Here is a 16308-nt window from a genome sequence, read left to right on the forward strand (position 1 = left end):
AGTTCCTGCGGATGTTTTCAAGTTGGGATTCTTCTTCTAAAGAGCAAAGTCTATTGTGTTTCTATCATTAAGTGGTAGGTAAGGTAAGTGATTTTAGAGTATTGCGGGGTTCTTACATCCCTAAGTACCTATGCTGTTGGTGCAAGGGAGCTACTAGAATATCCTTCAACGCTTCGCATTGGCTGGACATTGTAGTTAGCGCGTCTAACTTCAAATTAATTTTTTGAAAAAAGTTTCGAATGGATTCTTATATGGAATTGTTCTTACTAACGGTAAGAGCTATGGCTTTATCGATTTTTATTGATTATTGAATTCTTTAACGGTGTTAAAGTGGAATATATGATATCAGGGCTTCAGAAAATATAGTTTACAATGGTTTAATTTTTAAAATAAAATGAGTAGATAATAAACCATAAAATATGGACGAATACTGAGTCATTAAAATTAAAGCATGAATAGGTTTTGATAGCAAGTTAAGCGACTTAGTTAATATTTTGTGCAGTAGGAAATTCACAGCGTTAACTGAAAGAAAACCTAAAGAGTGGATGTTTTCACTATTAATCAATAATACTTAGTATATCATGATGCACATTACGATTATATTGTGCACCTAACGGGTCATTCAATTGGAAGTACTTTCTTTAAGACCTTTTTTGACAGATCACGCGTGAACCGTGCCAAGCTATCATGTTAATTTTGTTCAGTATTGTTTAGCAATTCATTATGGAAAGAAACGTTTGAACGACGTTTATAAATACGATCTGTAAAAAATGTGTTTCGCGCGCTTCGCTCAATTTACTATTCGCCACACCATCAGCAATCTTGAAAGCCAACATTTATTATTGGATAATATTCGAAAGAATATACCACGTAGCACCCAGTGAAGAAAATATAGCAGCCGTAGCTGAGAGTGTATCCGAAGACCGTGGAGAGTCGATTCGGCACCGTTCGCAGCATCTCGGATTGACGTATGAAACGACTTGGTGGATTTCACGTCGGATTCTTAAAGCTTACAAAATACAGCTTGTGCAAGAACAGAAGCCGGTCGATCTTCCCAAGCGATATTTCTTTGGGTCTATAGGCTATTGAAAAGTTCCAAGAAGATATGACGTTTTCGAATAAATTTTATTTAGTGGTGAGGATCATTTCTGGCTCAAGGGGTATGTAAATAAGCCAAAATGCTGTTTTGGCACAAAGATCCACTTGAAGAGATTCAAGAGCTGCAAAGTGTGGTTTGTGGGCCGGTGGTAACATCGGCCAATATTTCTTCAAAAAAGTTGCCGGAGAGAATGTAACCGTCAATGGCGACAGTTGTTGCGCCATGATAAATAACCACGCATGTCATTCGCCAGTCACCAGTCGAAATGTTCCAACGAGTAATGGAAAGTTGAATTCAACAGATGGACCATCTAAGACGTGTTTACGTCCAGCATTTGAAAGATACAATCTTCAAAAAATAAATGCCAAAAAATGTTCTTTCGAATTATAATAAATATTTCCCATTAAATTTGAAGTTTCTGTGTTTTTTCCTTATAAAGGTAGGGAGCCTTGAAGTGGATCACCCTTTATAACTTAATATCCTACAACTATGAAACACATAAAATATGAATTAAGAATAAACTGTTTTGTTACATGAAAATCTCAAAGCGACAGAATCGTCAATTCCCTTCTCGTTATTTTGGACTTGCTATCGTAAAAAATTACGTTTAAAAGCAACAAAAAATTTAGTAGGCTAAGATCAAGGGAGTATGCAAACAGGGTATTAAATATGGTTTTGTGTTATGACATACATATGTTAATGACAATACGCCGAGAAGTTAAAAATCTGTTCCCACACAACTGGTATAGTTTGTACGAAAAACTACTCTCAAGCGATCGGTGAATGGAAGTAGCTTTTTCGGGTAGTACTAAACTTCAAGTCAATGACTTGCAGCATTGGTTTTTAATATTAATTCATAATGAATAAGACATTAAATAGCACCATTTTTAAATTTTAGAGGTAATCTCTGAATGTCAGCAAGTCAAATGTCAGTTATTTCTAATATAAAATTTACAAAAATATTTATTGATACATCACAATTATTAAATATTAAAGTTGGTTTGTAGAGCATGAAACCTATTTAAATATTTATTAAAAATATGTGTTAATTGGTTATATATTTAGTAAAGGAAATAAATTCAATATGACGAATATAAGTGAATGTGCTCACATAAAATCAACTTAAAATAATATAAAATACATAAACTTAAAAATACTAGTAGGGAATAAAAGAATAATATATTGTGTAAGAACTAAAGGTAATTATATTTTGTAAATCACTTATTACTAGGAATTTAAAGCTCGAAAGTTCATACGAAAAAAATTATAAAATGTGGTTTATATTTTTATAATTACTGAGAGAATTACATATGTACATATATATAGAATAAGAGCTTGAATACTAAATACATCGGAGCACAAAAAAATATCACAGCATTCAAAAATGATTCGCAAAATGGCAAAAATCGCATTTTTTCGGAAATTAAACCAAATTCTTGATTTTGTTTGAAACTAGAAAGTGTGAAATTATGAGAAATACGATGGAAATATGAATTTAATAGCTAAAGTGGCAAAAAAATTTCACAAAAATATACAAATACCAAATGTAAACAGATGCATTACAACAAACACATTTCACTACGGCTTATTCAAAATTAACAAATATGGATTTTTACTTAGTTTTATAATCAAACACGTATTTGTACGAGCATTTCGTGTGTTTTTCTTGGCAAATGTACTACAATTTGGCATATGAAAAATAAACAATAATTTACATCGACACAACTAATGAATTTTTAAATTCATATCCGAAAATCCAAATGGTTACTACGACCGATAAATCGGCTAACGTGACAGGTTTGCCACATATATTTGTATGTATGTTAAGTTCGTGATTGGCGTTAATTTATGGAGTGTGAACTGTGAATTTTTATTGATTTTCAATGTGCAAGTATGTATGTATGTGTGGTCTGTGCCTAAAATGTGTGATTGAAGCGATTTGATATTGGGTGATGTGCTACATACATAAAATGTTCTATCATGTGATGTGATGTAATGTCATGTGATGAGCATTGTTTACGTAATTACAGCTAATTATATATGTTGCAATGTTTAATATACAAGTACCTTGTTAGGAGCCGTTTGCAGACCATGAAACGGTAGATTCTCATACTCGCCAGGTTCCGTCAATGGATCCCCCAGTGAAGATGACTTGTCTTGTACTATTTTTATTTTTGCAATTTTTTTTTTAATTTTTACACGATTTTCGCAAGCGTTCGTCGTATTTATATGCAATTACAGTGTTGCATTTGTTTATTCGAATTCGTAGTATAATTTTGGACGCAGCAGATTTGAGAATTTCATAAAATAAAAGATGAACGCAGACGATTAAAAAATTGGAAGTAAATTAAAAGCAAGAAATTAAATTGAACGTTTTAATTTAACTGAATTTACAGGGTATTAACGGTTTAAAGACATAAAAAAAGTTTTAAAATTGGTTTGGATAAAATACTTAAGTTAACTTAAATTAGGATTACTTAAACTTTATAAAGTATATGTATAATAATATGTAATTAGAATTTCAAAGTGTTATAAAAAAAATAAATAAAAATATAAAAATACGTATTAACTTACTAATGAGGGTACTAACGTAAGAAATTTGACGTGACAAAGTGTGAAACAGTTAGGAAAATACGACACAAGATTAAAACTATAAAGTGGCATGCGCGACATTTATAGCTAACAAAAATGGCAGGCAAATAATATTGTTGCACGGCATTAAAAGTCAAAAACATTAATTGGCAGGACTGGCCATAAACTGAAGCATTAAATGTTAGGGAACAAATAAAGTGTCACAACATTGAGAACAATGAAGAAAATTCAAATTAACATGGGAAATATATCACATTTTATTTAGTAAAAAATCGTTGTTTGCTTACTTGTGAACAGTTGTTAAATAAGGACTTCACACGATGAAGCATTTAGTATTACTTAATTATGTATAATAATATTGAAATTGAAAGATTTTAAGTTAGTTCGAAATTAAAGTTTGTGTTAAGAAATAGTTGACTTATTAAAGTGATATACAGAAGTTGATATTGCTATGCAATGTACGAAATTCGAATGAATTTGGAATGAGAGAGAAGCTTTTCTTAAACTTCCATTAAAGGCTACTAAAAACTCGTTATTCGGTGCTTCGCCTGTTATATGTGAAAGGTTCTTCTGATCTATAAATCTGATTAATTACACTATTTTTATTATTTACAAGCGTTTAAATCAATGATTGTGTTATGAAAAGGTTTACTTGTTAAATGAGATTGTTATTCATTTTTTGGGTGTTGATATTGCTCGCAATATATGATGTTCGATTTGATGAATCAAGGCTGAAACTTAAGAAGCTTCAATTTAATATATTGACTGCCATTGATATCGTGCGGCACACGAAAATTTATGCATCTTTCTCATGCTTTTTAGCGCGACGAGTAATGAATTTGAATCTGTTCTATGTCGATTTTTTCAGGTTTTATGATGAAAACTTTGAGGATAATTATCGATTCAGGAAAAACGGTACGTGGCACACTGTGAAAGACTTCATCAAAAACGCTTTGCAACCAATGTGTTTAAAGAAATCAACACAAAATCATTGCTCCGCGTAGAAACTAACTGCCAACTAGCTTTACTTTATAGACAGCACATGAAATTGAAAGCTTATTAAAGCTTTTTTTATTTTGATGTTTTTAGAAAATTTAAGTTATTTATTAATATTTCCAAATTTCTCTCATTATTTTTTATGTATATTCTTCGGAACTTTCAAATAATAGTAATCTTGGGTCTTATTCGATCTTCTTCTTCTTTCTTTGGTTTCTTTGATTGGTTTTACACACCTTTAGTTATTGTAGTTCTCAATTTAAGTCAAAACTGAACCGATCTAACTTTTCTAACGGGTGATTTTTTTGAGGTTAGGATTTTCATGCATTAGTATTTGACAGATCACGTGGGATTTCAGACATGGTGTCAAAGAGAAAGATGCTCAGTATGCTTTGACATTTCATCATGAATAGACTTACTAACGAGCAACGCTTGCAAATCATTGAATTTTATTACCAAAATCAGTGTTCGGTTCGAAATGTGTTTCGCGCGCGTGTTTTGTTCAGCGATGAGGCTCATTTCTGGTTGAATGGCTACGTAAATAAGCAAAATTGCCGCATTTGGGGTGAAGAGCAACCAGAAGCCGTTCAAGAACTGCCCATGCATCCCGAAAAATGCACTGTTTGGTGTGGTTTGTACGCTGGTGGAATCATTGGACCGTATTTTTTCAAAGATGCTGTTGGACGCAACGTTACGGTGAATGGCGATCGCTATCGTTCGATGCTAACAAACTTTTTGTTGCCAAAAATGGAAGAACTGAACTTGGTTGACATGTGGTTTCAACAAGATGGCGCTACATGCCACACAGCTCGCGATTCTATGGCCATTTTGAGGGAAAACTTCGGACAACAATTCATCTCAAGAAATGGACCCGTAAGTTGGCCACCAAGATCATGCGATTTAACGCCTTTAGACTATTTTTTGTGGGGCTACGTCAAGTCTAAAGTCTACAGAAATAAGCCAGCAACTATTCCAGCTTTGGAAGACAACATTTCCGAAGAAATTCGGGCTATTCCGGCCGAAATGCTCGAAAAAGTTGCCCAAAATTGGACTTTCCGAATGGACCACCTAAGACGCAGCCGCGGTCAACATTTAAATGAAATTATCTTCAAAAAGTAAATGTCATGAACCAATCTAACGTTTCAAATAAAGAACCGATGAGATTTTGCAAATTTTATGCGTTTTTTTTTTTTTAAAGTTATCAAGCTCTTAAAAAATCACCCTATATAAACGAGCTCACTTCACGACGAGCTTACTCGGATACGGTGCACACAACACATATAACCTTAAATACTTACGAAAATTAATATATTCATAAGAAAATAGCTAATTTTTTTGATTAAAAATATGCAAATGTCAATTTTTATGTAAATATGTGTGTATGAGTAATGCGTTGTGCGTATGAAATATGATAAGTATATGAGTGGATGTGTATATGTTTTGAATTTGTTCTTACTTTGTACACGGTCTACCTTCGTCGGCGTCACTGTTGCCACATTGCGTTTCTGCAAGGGCGGCGGCGCCGCTTTGAAAGGCGGTGGTGGCCGTGGCGGCGGCGTAGGACTCTTCAATATGGAACGGTGTAGCTGTTGCGGTAGTCCACGTGTTGGCGTCGTAGTATTGCTGCTGTTGCTGTTGCTTCCGCTGGCGATCCCATTCGCGTCGCTGGTGGCCGTCACCATGCTGGGGGTGTTCACTGCCGTCTTGTCGTATGAAGGCACTTGAAATGTCACAGAGGCAGGTGATCGGGGACTGTTGGCTGGAGGCTGCATAAGCGGCCGCATAGCTGGAGGCGATTGTAGTGGCAGTACTGTCGCTGCGACTATGGCTGTTGGTGTGACTGTAGTAGTTATATTAGAAGCAGTTGGTGCGCTGGTGTTTACATTAAGCTCAGCGGCACTAGCGTTTGCAGTCGCAACTGTGCTAAGCGTCATGCAAGTGTGATTGCTGATACTATTATTATTATTGTTGTTGATGTTACAATTACCGCTACGGCTACACGTGGCGACAGCATTTTCACCTGGCGAAGTGCGTACTGGCGACTTTTTGTACGTTACTACAAGTGGTTAGTGCGTTTGTTGTGGATTTGTGTTGTTGTTGTTGTTGTTGAGTGATGAGTGTGTTTTATCAAGCCATACAAAATAATAAAAAAAGAAAAACAACATAAAAATGCAAAGCAAAATGAAAATAATTGCACATTAACTGAAAACTAGAACGCAAGAAAATGTGAGATTTCATTAATTACCACTGCCACTGCAACGAATGCCCTTAAGACGATGCTCCGCGGCGAATGGCGTCTTTTCCGCCGTTTCTGCGCCGTCCGGGCGGCGTTGCCACAGCACGCCCGCACCCGCCTGCCACATGCCGCCAAGCAGGCCGACATGGCTGCGCTGGCTGTCGCGCGTCGTATCGACGCCAGCGCCGCGTCGCTTGAAGATACCTGTCAAAAACTTTTCCACGCGTCCTAAGCGCCGCGCTCCAACACGTTTCTGCATGCTGCCGCAGACCTCCGCGCCATCGCCATTCCGCTCCGCGCTGTCAACTTCCAACTGCGCTGTAGTTTCCGTTTCAGTCGCATTTGCCGTAGTTGGTGTGTCCTCCGCAAGTGCGCCAACGTATGGTATGCATCCGCTCTCTGTTTGTGGTTGCGCCATGTGCGCTGGGGAAATTTGATTATTCAGTTGAACTTCGTGGCTGGTGTAAGCCATCGTCGGCAGTTGCATTAATTTGTTAAATTTATGTGGCAATGTTTGTGTGAAAGCACTGGCGCTGGGGTCGTCGCTACCAACGCCTACCGGGCGTTTTGCGCTAAAACGTCCAAGCGTTGACGTTTGCTTGGCATTGTCATGTCCACCAGCAGAATCGTCGCTATTGCTAACTACATCTGTAGGAGCGTCATTGGTGGCGACGGAATTCGCCGTCTGTGTGGATGCGTTTAGTAGTGTTGTCAGTGCGGTGGCCGCTGAGAAGCCAGATGCATTTAGTGTGTCGCTTGAAATAGTGCTGCTCTCAGCCGCTGTCACCGGTGTCACCGCTGTCAAATTCGACAGTTGTGCTGTAAGTGTGTGCGGGCGCAGTGTCATACGATTAGTTGCCAGATTTTGTTTGGTGTCACTGCTCACATGCACCATGACGCCGGGACGCAACGGCCAGCGCGGCGGTGATTTCGGTGCTTGTGCGGCATGTCGTACACGCAGACTGGGTGTGCGACTGGGTGTCGTGATAATTGTGGATGTGAGTGTAAGGGCGGACGTGGGTTTGGTGGGGGGTTTGGGTGGCGGTGACTTGGGTGGCAGCTTCGGTCCGGGTAGTTGTGGTAATTCTTGTGCGGCTAAATTAGGTATTAGACAACCTGTTGTCACTTGTTGCGGACAGACGGCCGCAAGCGCCGGCGCGGCCACGCCCACTTGCGGTGCGTTCGATTGATACGACAGTACACTGTTTATCCGTTTCGTGTGATATAATTATATGAATGTGTATGTATGTTGTGACGGCGCATAGATGTTCAGATGCAGTTGTTGTGGCGATGAATGTGTTCAATTTGGTTTAATTTTTATTTATTTTAGTTTATGAAAAGCATTTATTTAAAAGAAAAATGTGACAACAACAACATTTATTTGACACAAGCAACCAAATAATAATGGTGTTAAACATGATACAGTTTTTGTGGCGCAAAAAATGGTGCACGCATCATAAATATGCAACGAAAAGGAAAAACAAAATTAATTCAAATTAATAACATCAAATAAATTATGCCTTATTAAAAATCATTAAGGTGGATTTGCACTAAAATTTACGAAAATTTATTTGCATAAAGTATTTAAATGAAAATATTAAATTAAATTAACAAAAAATAGTACTAGGCAAACTCTGAGTTCGTACCGATATATGCCAGTCTAAGGTCAGCATTCTTATTTAACCGAATATACATGTGTGAGGAACCGGTATATAGCCTATAAGTTGGAATCTTTTTTTGAAAGGCAATTTCGGAAGGAACATATGGGTTTTTCAATGAAAGGCGATCATATTTGAGGTTAGAACCATTTGCTCTATGTAGCTCCGCTTTGTGTTTATTGGCAAGTTTTTATTTAGAAGGATATGCTACATACCTTACTAGGTGAGAGGCAAAATGGGCTGTCACTGATGGAATTATAAGTTCATGAGTGAACCATATTGAGTTCTGTAAGTGTTAATATAATATTTTCATAAAAAATATGGAAGAAAAGGAACCGAAGAATGAAGTTGATCAGGAGAACTGGCACCTTAAAGATATCAAAGGGAAGGATGGAACATATTCTTACATATAGTTCCTGGAAATTTCGATCAACGGCAGATGATTCTGAATGGTGATTTTGGATTTGTTCAAACGTAATAAACCCAAGTTTTTGTGTTAAAATGTGACAATGGATGAAATAGGGCTCCATCATCGATATAAGAGACCTTAGGAACATGATGGGAATACTAACTGGTCACTGTTTGGTGGCGAAACACGCCCGCAATATGGGGATGACAGATCGAGAATACTGCTGGAAATGCCTTGAGCAGGGTACTAGGGACAACGGAACATCTCTTGTGCACTTGTCCCGCATTGGCAAGACTATGCTGTAAACATCTAGCGTCCCCAAAAATATACATAGCTACTCCTCTTGGACTTAGCAAGTGAACTCCCACTCGCATTGCAAAGGACCAAACAATCTATTCCGCAGTGCTCTTTTCTATTGTAGGACCTCAAGGTTAAACAGTGGAAAGAAGTTTATCGACAACAAGGTAATTGCTGAGAGAAGCTTATTTCGGCACAAAAAGCAAATCATTACACAAAAATGTTGTCGAAATAAACCGAAAATGTGAGCATTACTTACGATGGAAACTAACAATTTAAATGGCAAAACAAAGCTTTACCTAAAAAGTTTTTTTAATCGAACTTTTTAGCTTGACTAGTATCGGACATCAGTAATAACTGTATAGGATTCTTTACGGTATATGATTCATGTCGGTGCAGATGAGATATTGAGCAGAAAGCTGTTCAAAAACACCGTTATGCTATTCTAGGAAGGAAAATAATAAAATATTAAGTAAGTAATGCATGTTTACGATCCGAATGGTCAGTTTTATGTCCATAACACTTCAAACTTTGAAGGACCTGTTAAATTGTTTTGTTGACCTAGTAATTGTTCGCTCAAGTAGTTTGCCTAATACTTTTCGAATGGGGCGTTAAACATAAACAAGAAAACAGAAACACTACTTTTAAATGAAAATAGTTTGGCGAATACTTTTTACTTGGCGAATCCGGTAAAATTCTAGTGATTCTTTAATTAGTACTCTTATTAAAGCTTACCTGTGCGTGGCGCTGATTGAGACATCGGTGCGGTCTTTGGGGGTTTCGCGTAAAATTCGAATTCGAATTCGAATTGTATTTCATGTTTTTATTTTCAGTGTGTTTTTATTTTCACAGTGTTTAGTTGTTGTTTTATGGATGAGAATGCATGGTTTAATCGGCAGCACAAGTATTGTTTGTTGCATTTGTGTGTGTGTGTGTGTTGGTGTATGTGCATGCGCGGGCATAATTGCAGTCACAATTTACCAATAAATATTTCCATTTAAATTTTGATTGCACAAACGATTAGTTCATTTTTGTGACGATTAATAAATTTAACGCAAATGCGCGCGTGTGCGTGTGAGTGAGTTTGTGTGTGTAACAATTATATAATTGCGTAGTTAAATGACGGTTGATTGTCGTGACAGTGATGGATGATTTTGTTTGGAATCCAGTTCATTATATGCCACATGTGTGTGTATGTGTGTTTATATGTATATGTGTATGTGTGCATAGCCGCAGCAAATTAGTTAATGACCGAAAGCAGCAAGTGTTTATTGATTTCACATTTTGTTTGTATGTGTTTTAGTATATTTATTCAATGTTGTTGTGTTGTGTTATGTTGTTGTCAAGTTATGCGTATGCACACAAGGATTGCCATACAATTAAATATATTTTGTGTTAATTTTATTTCGGCAACGTAATTAACACCAAAATACAACAACAACAATTACAGGCAGTACAGTGAGGGCAAATAAAATGCGGACGCATAGTTCGATGCATTTCAGTTAACACATACGTATAGGTAATTATTGTTCATTCAAGCCATTCCAAGCAAATGCGATGCGTTATGTTTGCCGAGCAAAAGCAACAAAAACAGTTTTGAAAGCATTTAAGCGTTCAAATAAATAAAATTCAATCATATTTGTGTTTTTCAGACGTTATTTGTTGAGGTCCGTATATTTGAGTAAAGTGTTGATTTTTTGTTGTTTTTTTGTGTTAATAAATATAATTTTTATTACGCACACAAGTTAAAGTCATGCGTGTGGATGTTATTGTATTTATTTATTTATGTTTTTCGGTAATAAATAATTTTCGGTTTCCATGTTTGCGTTTCGTATGAATTTCACATTGTTTACGAATTTTCCAGGCAATTTTGCATTCAATGCACGATTTGCAATATTTCATAGTGCATTGTCGATTTTTTCATACACATAAATTTTAAACCGATTTATTTTGCACATCATGCATGTGTGTAGATGTGTATATGCAGTTATGATAATGTTAGTTTTTTGTGGTTGATGTTATTGTATTTAATAATATTGCGTAATGCAGTTTTCATCAAATCGGTGTTGGTTGTTTTTGTTAAGTTTTTGTTGAAGCGCAAAACACATAAAAGCGCAAAATATAAGAAGAGAAGAGAGAACATAAATTTACAGTTAAGTCGCTTGTCAAAATAAATTAAGCAAATAAATATGGTTAACTTACACAAAATTCATAATGCAAATATGTGTGTTATAATAGTTACAGATACAGGGTGTTACATATTTTCAATTATTGTATATTAAACTGGTTAGGGCTGAGCTGGGATTCGCTACATTGTGAAAATCAACCATTATTAAATTATAAGAAAAAACTGTAAAGTATAATTTTTTCACGAAAAATCGTTTCCCTGTTCAATGCGCTTTATAGCAAAGTATTCAAATCAGTAAGCTTCCCAAATAAAACTTTAAATGAGTTTTTCTTGAAGGCATATTTTTCAAATGGAGGTCACGATGTTATTACGTTACCGAAACAACGAATATATAAAGTCACTTAGTACAAGTTTATGACCAACACTCTGCTGTCAAAGTAACCTAGTATTAACTTTTACCAGGTGCTAAATTTTCTTCTTGTAAACATTTAAACAGTTTAATCGGATAACCATATTTCCGGCTCCGGCGAAATCGACCAGCCTCAACCCATTTGGGGATGCTTCATCGTGGAGGCTAAACAGACCGACAGTAGTGCCAAAAATACGTTCTTTGCCCACTCTAACGTTAAAGTCGTCAAGCTCGATTTTGACATCTTGACGGGGCAGCTTTCATAGGTGCGCTCCAAGCGTTCATTGAAGACATCCATATCATATCGTTTTTCTCTTCCGTTCGGGCGTGGACGAAAATCAGTGATATGTTGAAGAACTTCGGTTTGATGTGGATTGTGGTTATATGTTCATTCACCGGAGTGAATGATAGTACCAACTCGGCGATGGAGTCTCTCTCCCACCACTAATCCCACACCAAACTTGCGCTCCTTTATATGGGCATTGTAGTGAATGCCACAAGGATCTACTTGTCTTAGTCCTTGTCCCGTCCATCGCATTTCTAAATCTAAATACGCCAGAGACATTAAATTTTACCCACGAGATGGTATGTGACATGATGAGAATGACAAATCTGGAGACCCGACCTACCGATTTCAACCAAATTTCGTGCGTTACATTCCTCTGCTATATTGGCAAAATAAGCGAACCACATCTACTTCTCATATAACACTATTTTAAATTCCATTTGAAACTTTCATAAGTATACAAGAATCAATCAATATATCAGGATAAAATTTTGCACAAATACTGATTTTGAGGTATTCCACCTTATGACTAAAAATCGCCGAAATCGAAACAAAACAGTTCAAGCCCTTAAGTACTGCTTACAGTTGACTTTTTACCGAAAATATCGGTCAATGTGTGAGATAGATTCATAGATAATCCTTTCCTGATAGCAGTATGTATGTTTGTTACAAATGGGTATAATCGCATCAACACTTCCCTTAGCCCTCATATACCTACTACAAAGATTTTCGAACTTCCGGGCGATTTTATACCTAATATATCGACCAATATGTGAATTATCGTTGTAACGTTTTTCTTATAACGGTGCATCTTTGTGCTTAGAATGAGTGAAAACTTGCCATAGACACCATATAGCTAAGGACCTTATGTACCTAAAGGTATTAACCGACTTTAATCCTTGAATGTTGTAAGATTCTGAAATGTTCGATTATACCCAACCTTAGCGCTTTCTTACTTGCTTAATTTAATTTTTTTGCAACACCCTGCATCGTCAACAGAAATTAAATTAATTCAAACTAACTTATATATACAACATAAAAAGCAAAATAAATAATTCATAATAACAACATTGCCATATAATTTAATTAGTTTCTTCGTTAAGTACAATAATTCATTAGTGGGATGCATGTTGATTTACGTTTATTTTTCCAATTTTTTTATAAACTCTTATTTTTTGCCTCAAATGCACACACTTACACATAATGTTATATTAAGCAAATACATGTAAAAAAGCAAGCGAATATGTATGATTGTGCGGTATAATCATAAATTCAAACAAATCCGTAGCATAGCTGCAGGCGGAATGTAATGGAATCGCACACAATTGAATTATTTGCCATGCATTAGAAAATGGACGCTGGAGGGGCTGGTAAATAAAGAATAGCTAACACGTGCATGGTGTGAGGGTGTGTTATTATTAATTACGATTAAATAAATAAACAAATACAGGGCTTATTGACGCGAATTGCATTGGCTTTTCATTTGTTTTGCCAGTTGAAGAAATTTTAAATTGGAAAGAGTATTAAAAGTGGTAGTTTCCAGCAAAATTTTAAATTTTTTGCTAATTCAATAAATTTTTTCAAAGTATGTAAATATCTTTCAGTATGAAATATATGTTAAAACCATTAATGGATTGCTTTAGAATGAAACGAAGTGATAAATATTGTAAAATTCTGAGTTATAAAAACGAATATTTCTTCATGCGTGGAAATGTAAACATGAAAAGCCGTTGGAAAATGCAAAATGAATTGCCGATCTAAGGGAATTAAATATTTTGAAAGGAAGCAGTGATAGATGAGCTAAATATGCTGTGAAAACTTCAGAAACTGTTTTTATTTTTTAGTAAATAAATAAAAATTATTATTAAATAAATACTAAATATATACAGTTTTATTATAACATTTATTAGTTGGTCTTGGTGAAAATAAAATTAAAACTATTGTAAACAAAATAAATAAAATATAAATAATTTGTGGGTTTAAAATAATAATATTTAAATAAATATGTTTGTATAATATAAAAACTTTTTAATAATAGGAATCCATAATGTAATTTCAAAACTCGAAAACTACTTCAAAATATTGAAAATTCAAGATTTGAATACTACCGCAAAATTGTTGTAATATGTTTCACTTATACTTTAAAATACTCGAAATATAAATTTATTTTCTGCACATAAAGTTTAGACTCCTTCATAATACTTTCAAAAATACATTCTAGCTTGTACTTACATTTATCTTGACGTCTGCGTCGGCGGCATATGCAAATGATGATACAACAGATTATTATCACGGCCAAAAGTAGCGCCAATATCGAGGCCACCAAAATGATTAGTGTGGTCTTATCCCAACGTTGCCACCATGCTAGTTGTTCTGCGAGTTTGGATGAGAAAATACAAAAACTATTTAGCGATAATTCTCTTACTTAGCAACACTCAATTTAAAATAAAGACAAACGAATAAACACTTGGTGGTGGTAATGTGCTGGGAGAAAACCTGGATAAACTGCATTATAAGGATAATACTATTTTCGAACATAAAAGTTACAGAAGAACACTGAGATAAATTTTCATCATCCATTACATAAAATAATTGTTTTTTCTTGGGATTTTATAATTTAAGTAATTCAAAAATAGATAATATTATTAATGAACATTGGGAAAATGAAAAATATTTAGAAAGTCCTAAAATAGTTTAAAAACTGGTTGTTAGATAGTGACGAAGAATATAAAATTGCAGATTTAAAATTATTTTTAAAAAAGTTTTTTGGTTGCCGGTTATTTTAGAATATCTTTATTATTTGCCAGTTTTCTTTTCATGAATTGTCTTTTTGTAATTTTTTGGCATTAAAAGTAAACCAAAACCAAAAAGTGCTTTGTATCGACTTAAAAAATTCGTAATTTACATTTCTTTTTTTCTGTGTTTTCATATGACTACTGAGCCAAATTCTGCAACTAAGAAGTGGGCAAATATTAATTCTTAAAACTTTTGTGGAGAATTTAAACAAAAGACTAAGATTTTTTAAGCAGTTAAATCTCTAGGAAAATATTAAAGGAATATAATATTATAGCTTAACATTTTCACTATCTTTTGTGTGGAACGTGCATACTCCATACACACATACAAATGTATACAATTCATATCACATATGACAGTGAGCACCACATAGTAGCTTATAGAAACTGACTTCAAATATTTTCTGAATTATTATTTTTTAGATATTTTCTTGAAAACATTTGCAAACAGCATAAAGTGAAATTCACTGAATATTTACTTGTCATCTGAAATATGTCTTTATTAAACAAATGAATTGTATGCCCCTACACACCGTTCTACAGAGTAATCAGTCTGTCAGTGAGCTTTCCTAAGTAATTGTGTGCGAAATGCGTGTACATATGAATACAAACACACTTGGGTAACATTTGTAGCTGGATAAATGTGTTCACAAGCTGATAAATATTCATTGCATACTTTACGGCGCATATGTGGTCTGCACATAGGATTACCTATAGACACATTGTAGAGCGTACAAATGTGTCAGTGAATGGGTGAATATACATTCCATTGGGCTCGACATAGAAGATGTTAGCAATTTCGACTTGATTACTTAAATTTTCTCTTGATGAAATAAATCTAAAGTTAAGTTGTGATATTGATAAGTTGTTAACTTTTACCAGGAGGTTTACGGCTTCAATAGTTTTTTACTAATAGTTTTTCACGAAGAATAACGGATGTTTCGGATCATCTCAAAACCAGTTGATATTCCTGGCGGTTCACTAATGCAGTTAAACGAAACTGGAGTCCCTAAAATATTTACTGAATTATTAGATTTATGACTGTCATTTTGAATTGTATTTTCACAAACCATATATCAATTTAACGATAATATCAAAACTTTTGTCCCTTAAGCATAAAATGTTGAATTTTTGGGTAATTTTAAATATATGTAGGGCTCGACAAGTGATTCACATGTCTCGTAAACAATTGACCAAGGCCAATCCGATAAATTAGTGTTAGAATTTTTGTTACACGTTGCTTCAGATTGGTTTGCTAGGTTAAAATTTCTGCTCACACTAGCAGTTTAGAATTTCTATGCACTCACAGGCACATACGAAGGATCTTAATATAGTGAACCACTATTAGCAGACATACGAGGTTTGACAATTAAAGAATGAGACTGATTTTATTGCCGCGCTTG

At 35.0% G+C, this 16308-nt stretch overlaps 1 protein-coding gene across 9 annotated transcripts in view; it reads right to left on the reverse strand.

Annotated features, from left to right (window-relative positions):
• Positions 1-16308, reverse strand: part of LOC105225255 (hemicentin-1) — a 214923-nt gene that overhangs the window by 13047 nt on the left and 185568 nt on the right. For 8 of the 9 annotated variants that reach the window (XM_049458316.1, XM_049458317.1, XM_049458310.1 and 5 more), the window contains 2 exons: positions 14343-14483; positions 3167-3261 (listed from right to left, as the gene is read on the reverse strand). In XM_049458316.1, coding sequence (XP_049314273.1) covers positions 3167-3261; positions 14343-14483 — 236 coding nt within the window. Of the gene's footprint in view, positions 1-3166; positions 3262-5958; positions 6744-6932; positions 8126-10022; positions 10057-14342; positions 14484-16308 lie in introns of those variants that run through there. The other variant, XM_049458319.1, reaches the window with a different exon arrangement.

Source organism: Bactrocera dorsalis, chromosome 5, assembly GCF_023373825.1.
Source record: "Bactrocera dorsalis isolate Fly_Bdor chromosome 5, ASM2337382v1, whole genome shotgun sequence".
Taxonomy (NCBI): Eukaryota; Metazoa; Arthropoda; class Insecta; order Diptera; family Tephritidae; genus Bactrocera; species Bactrocera dorsalis.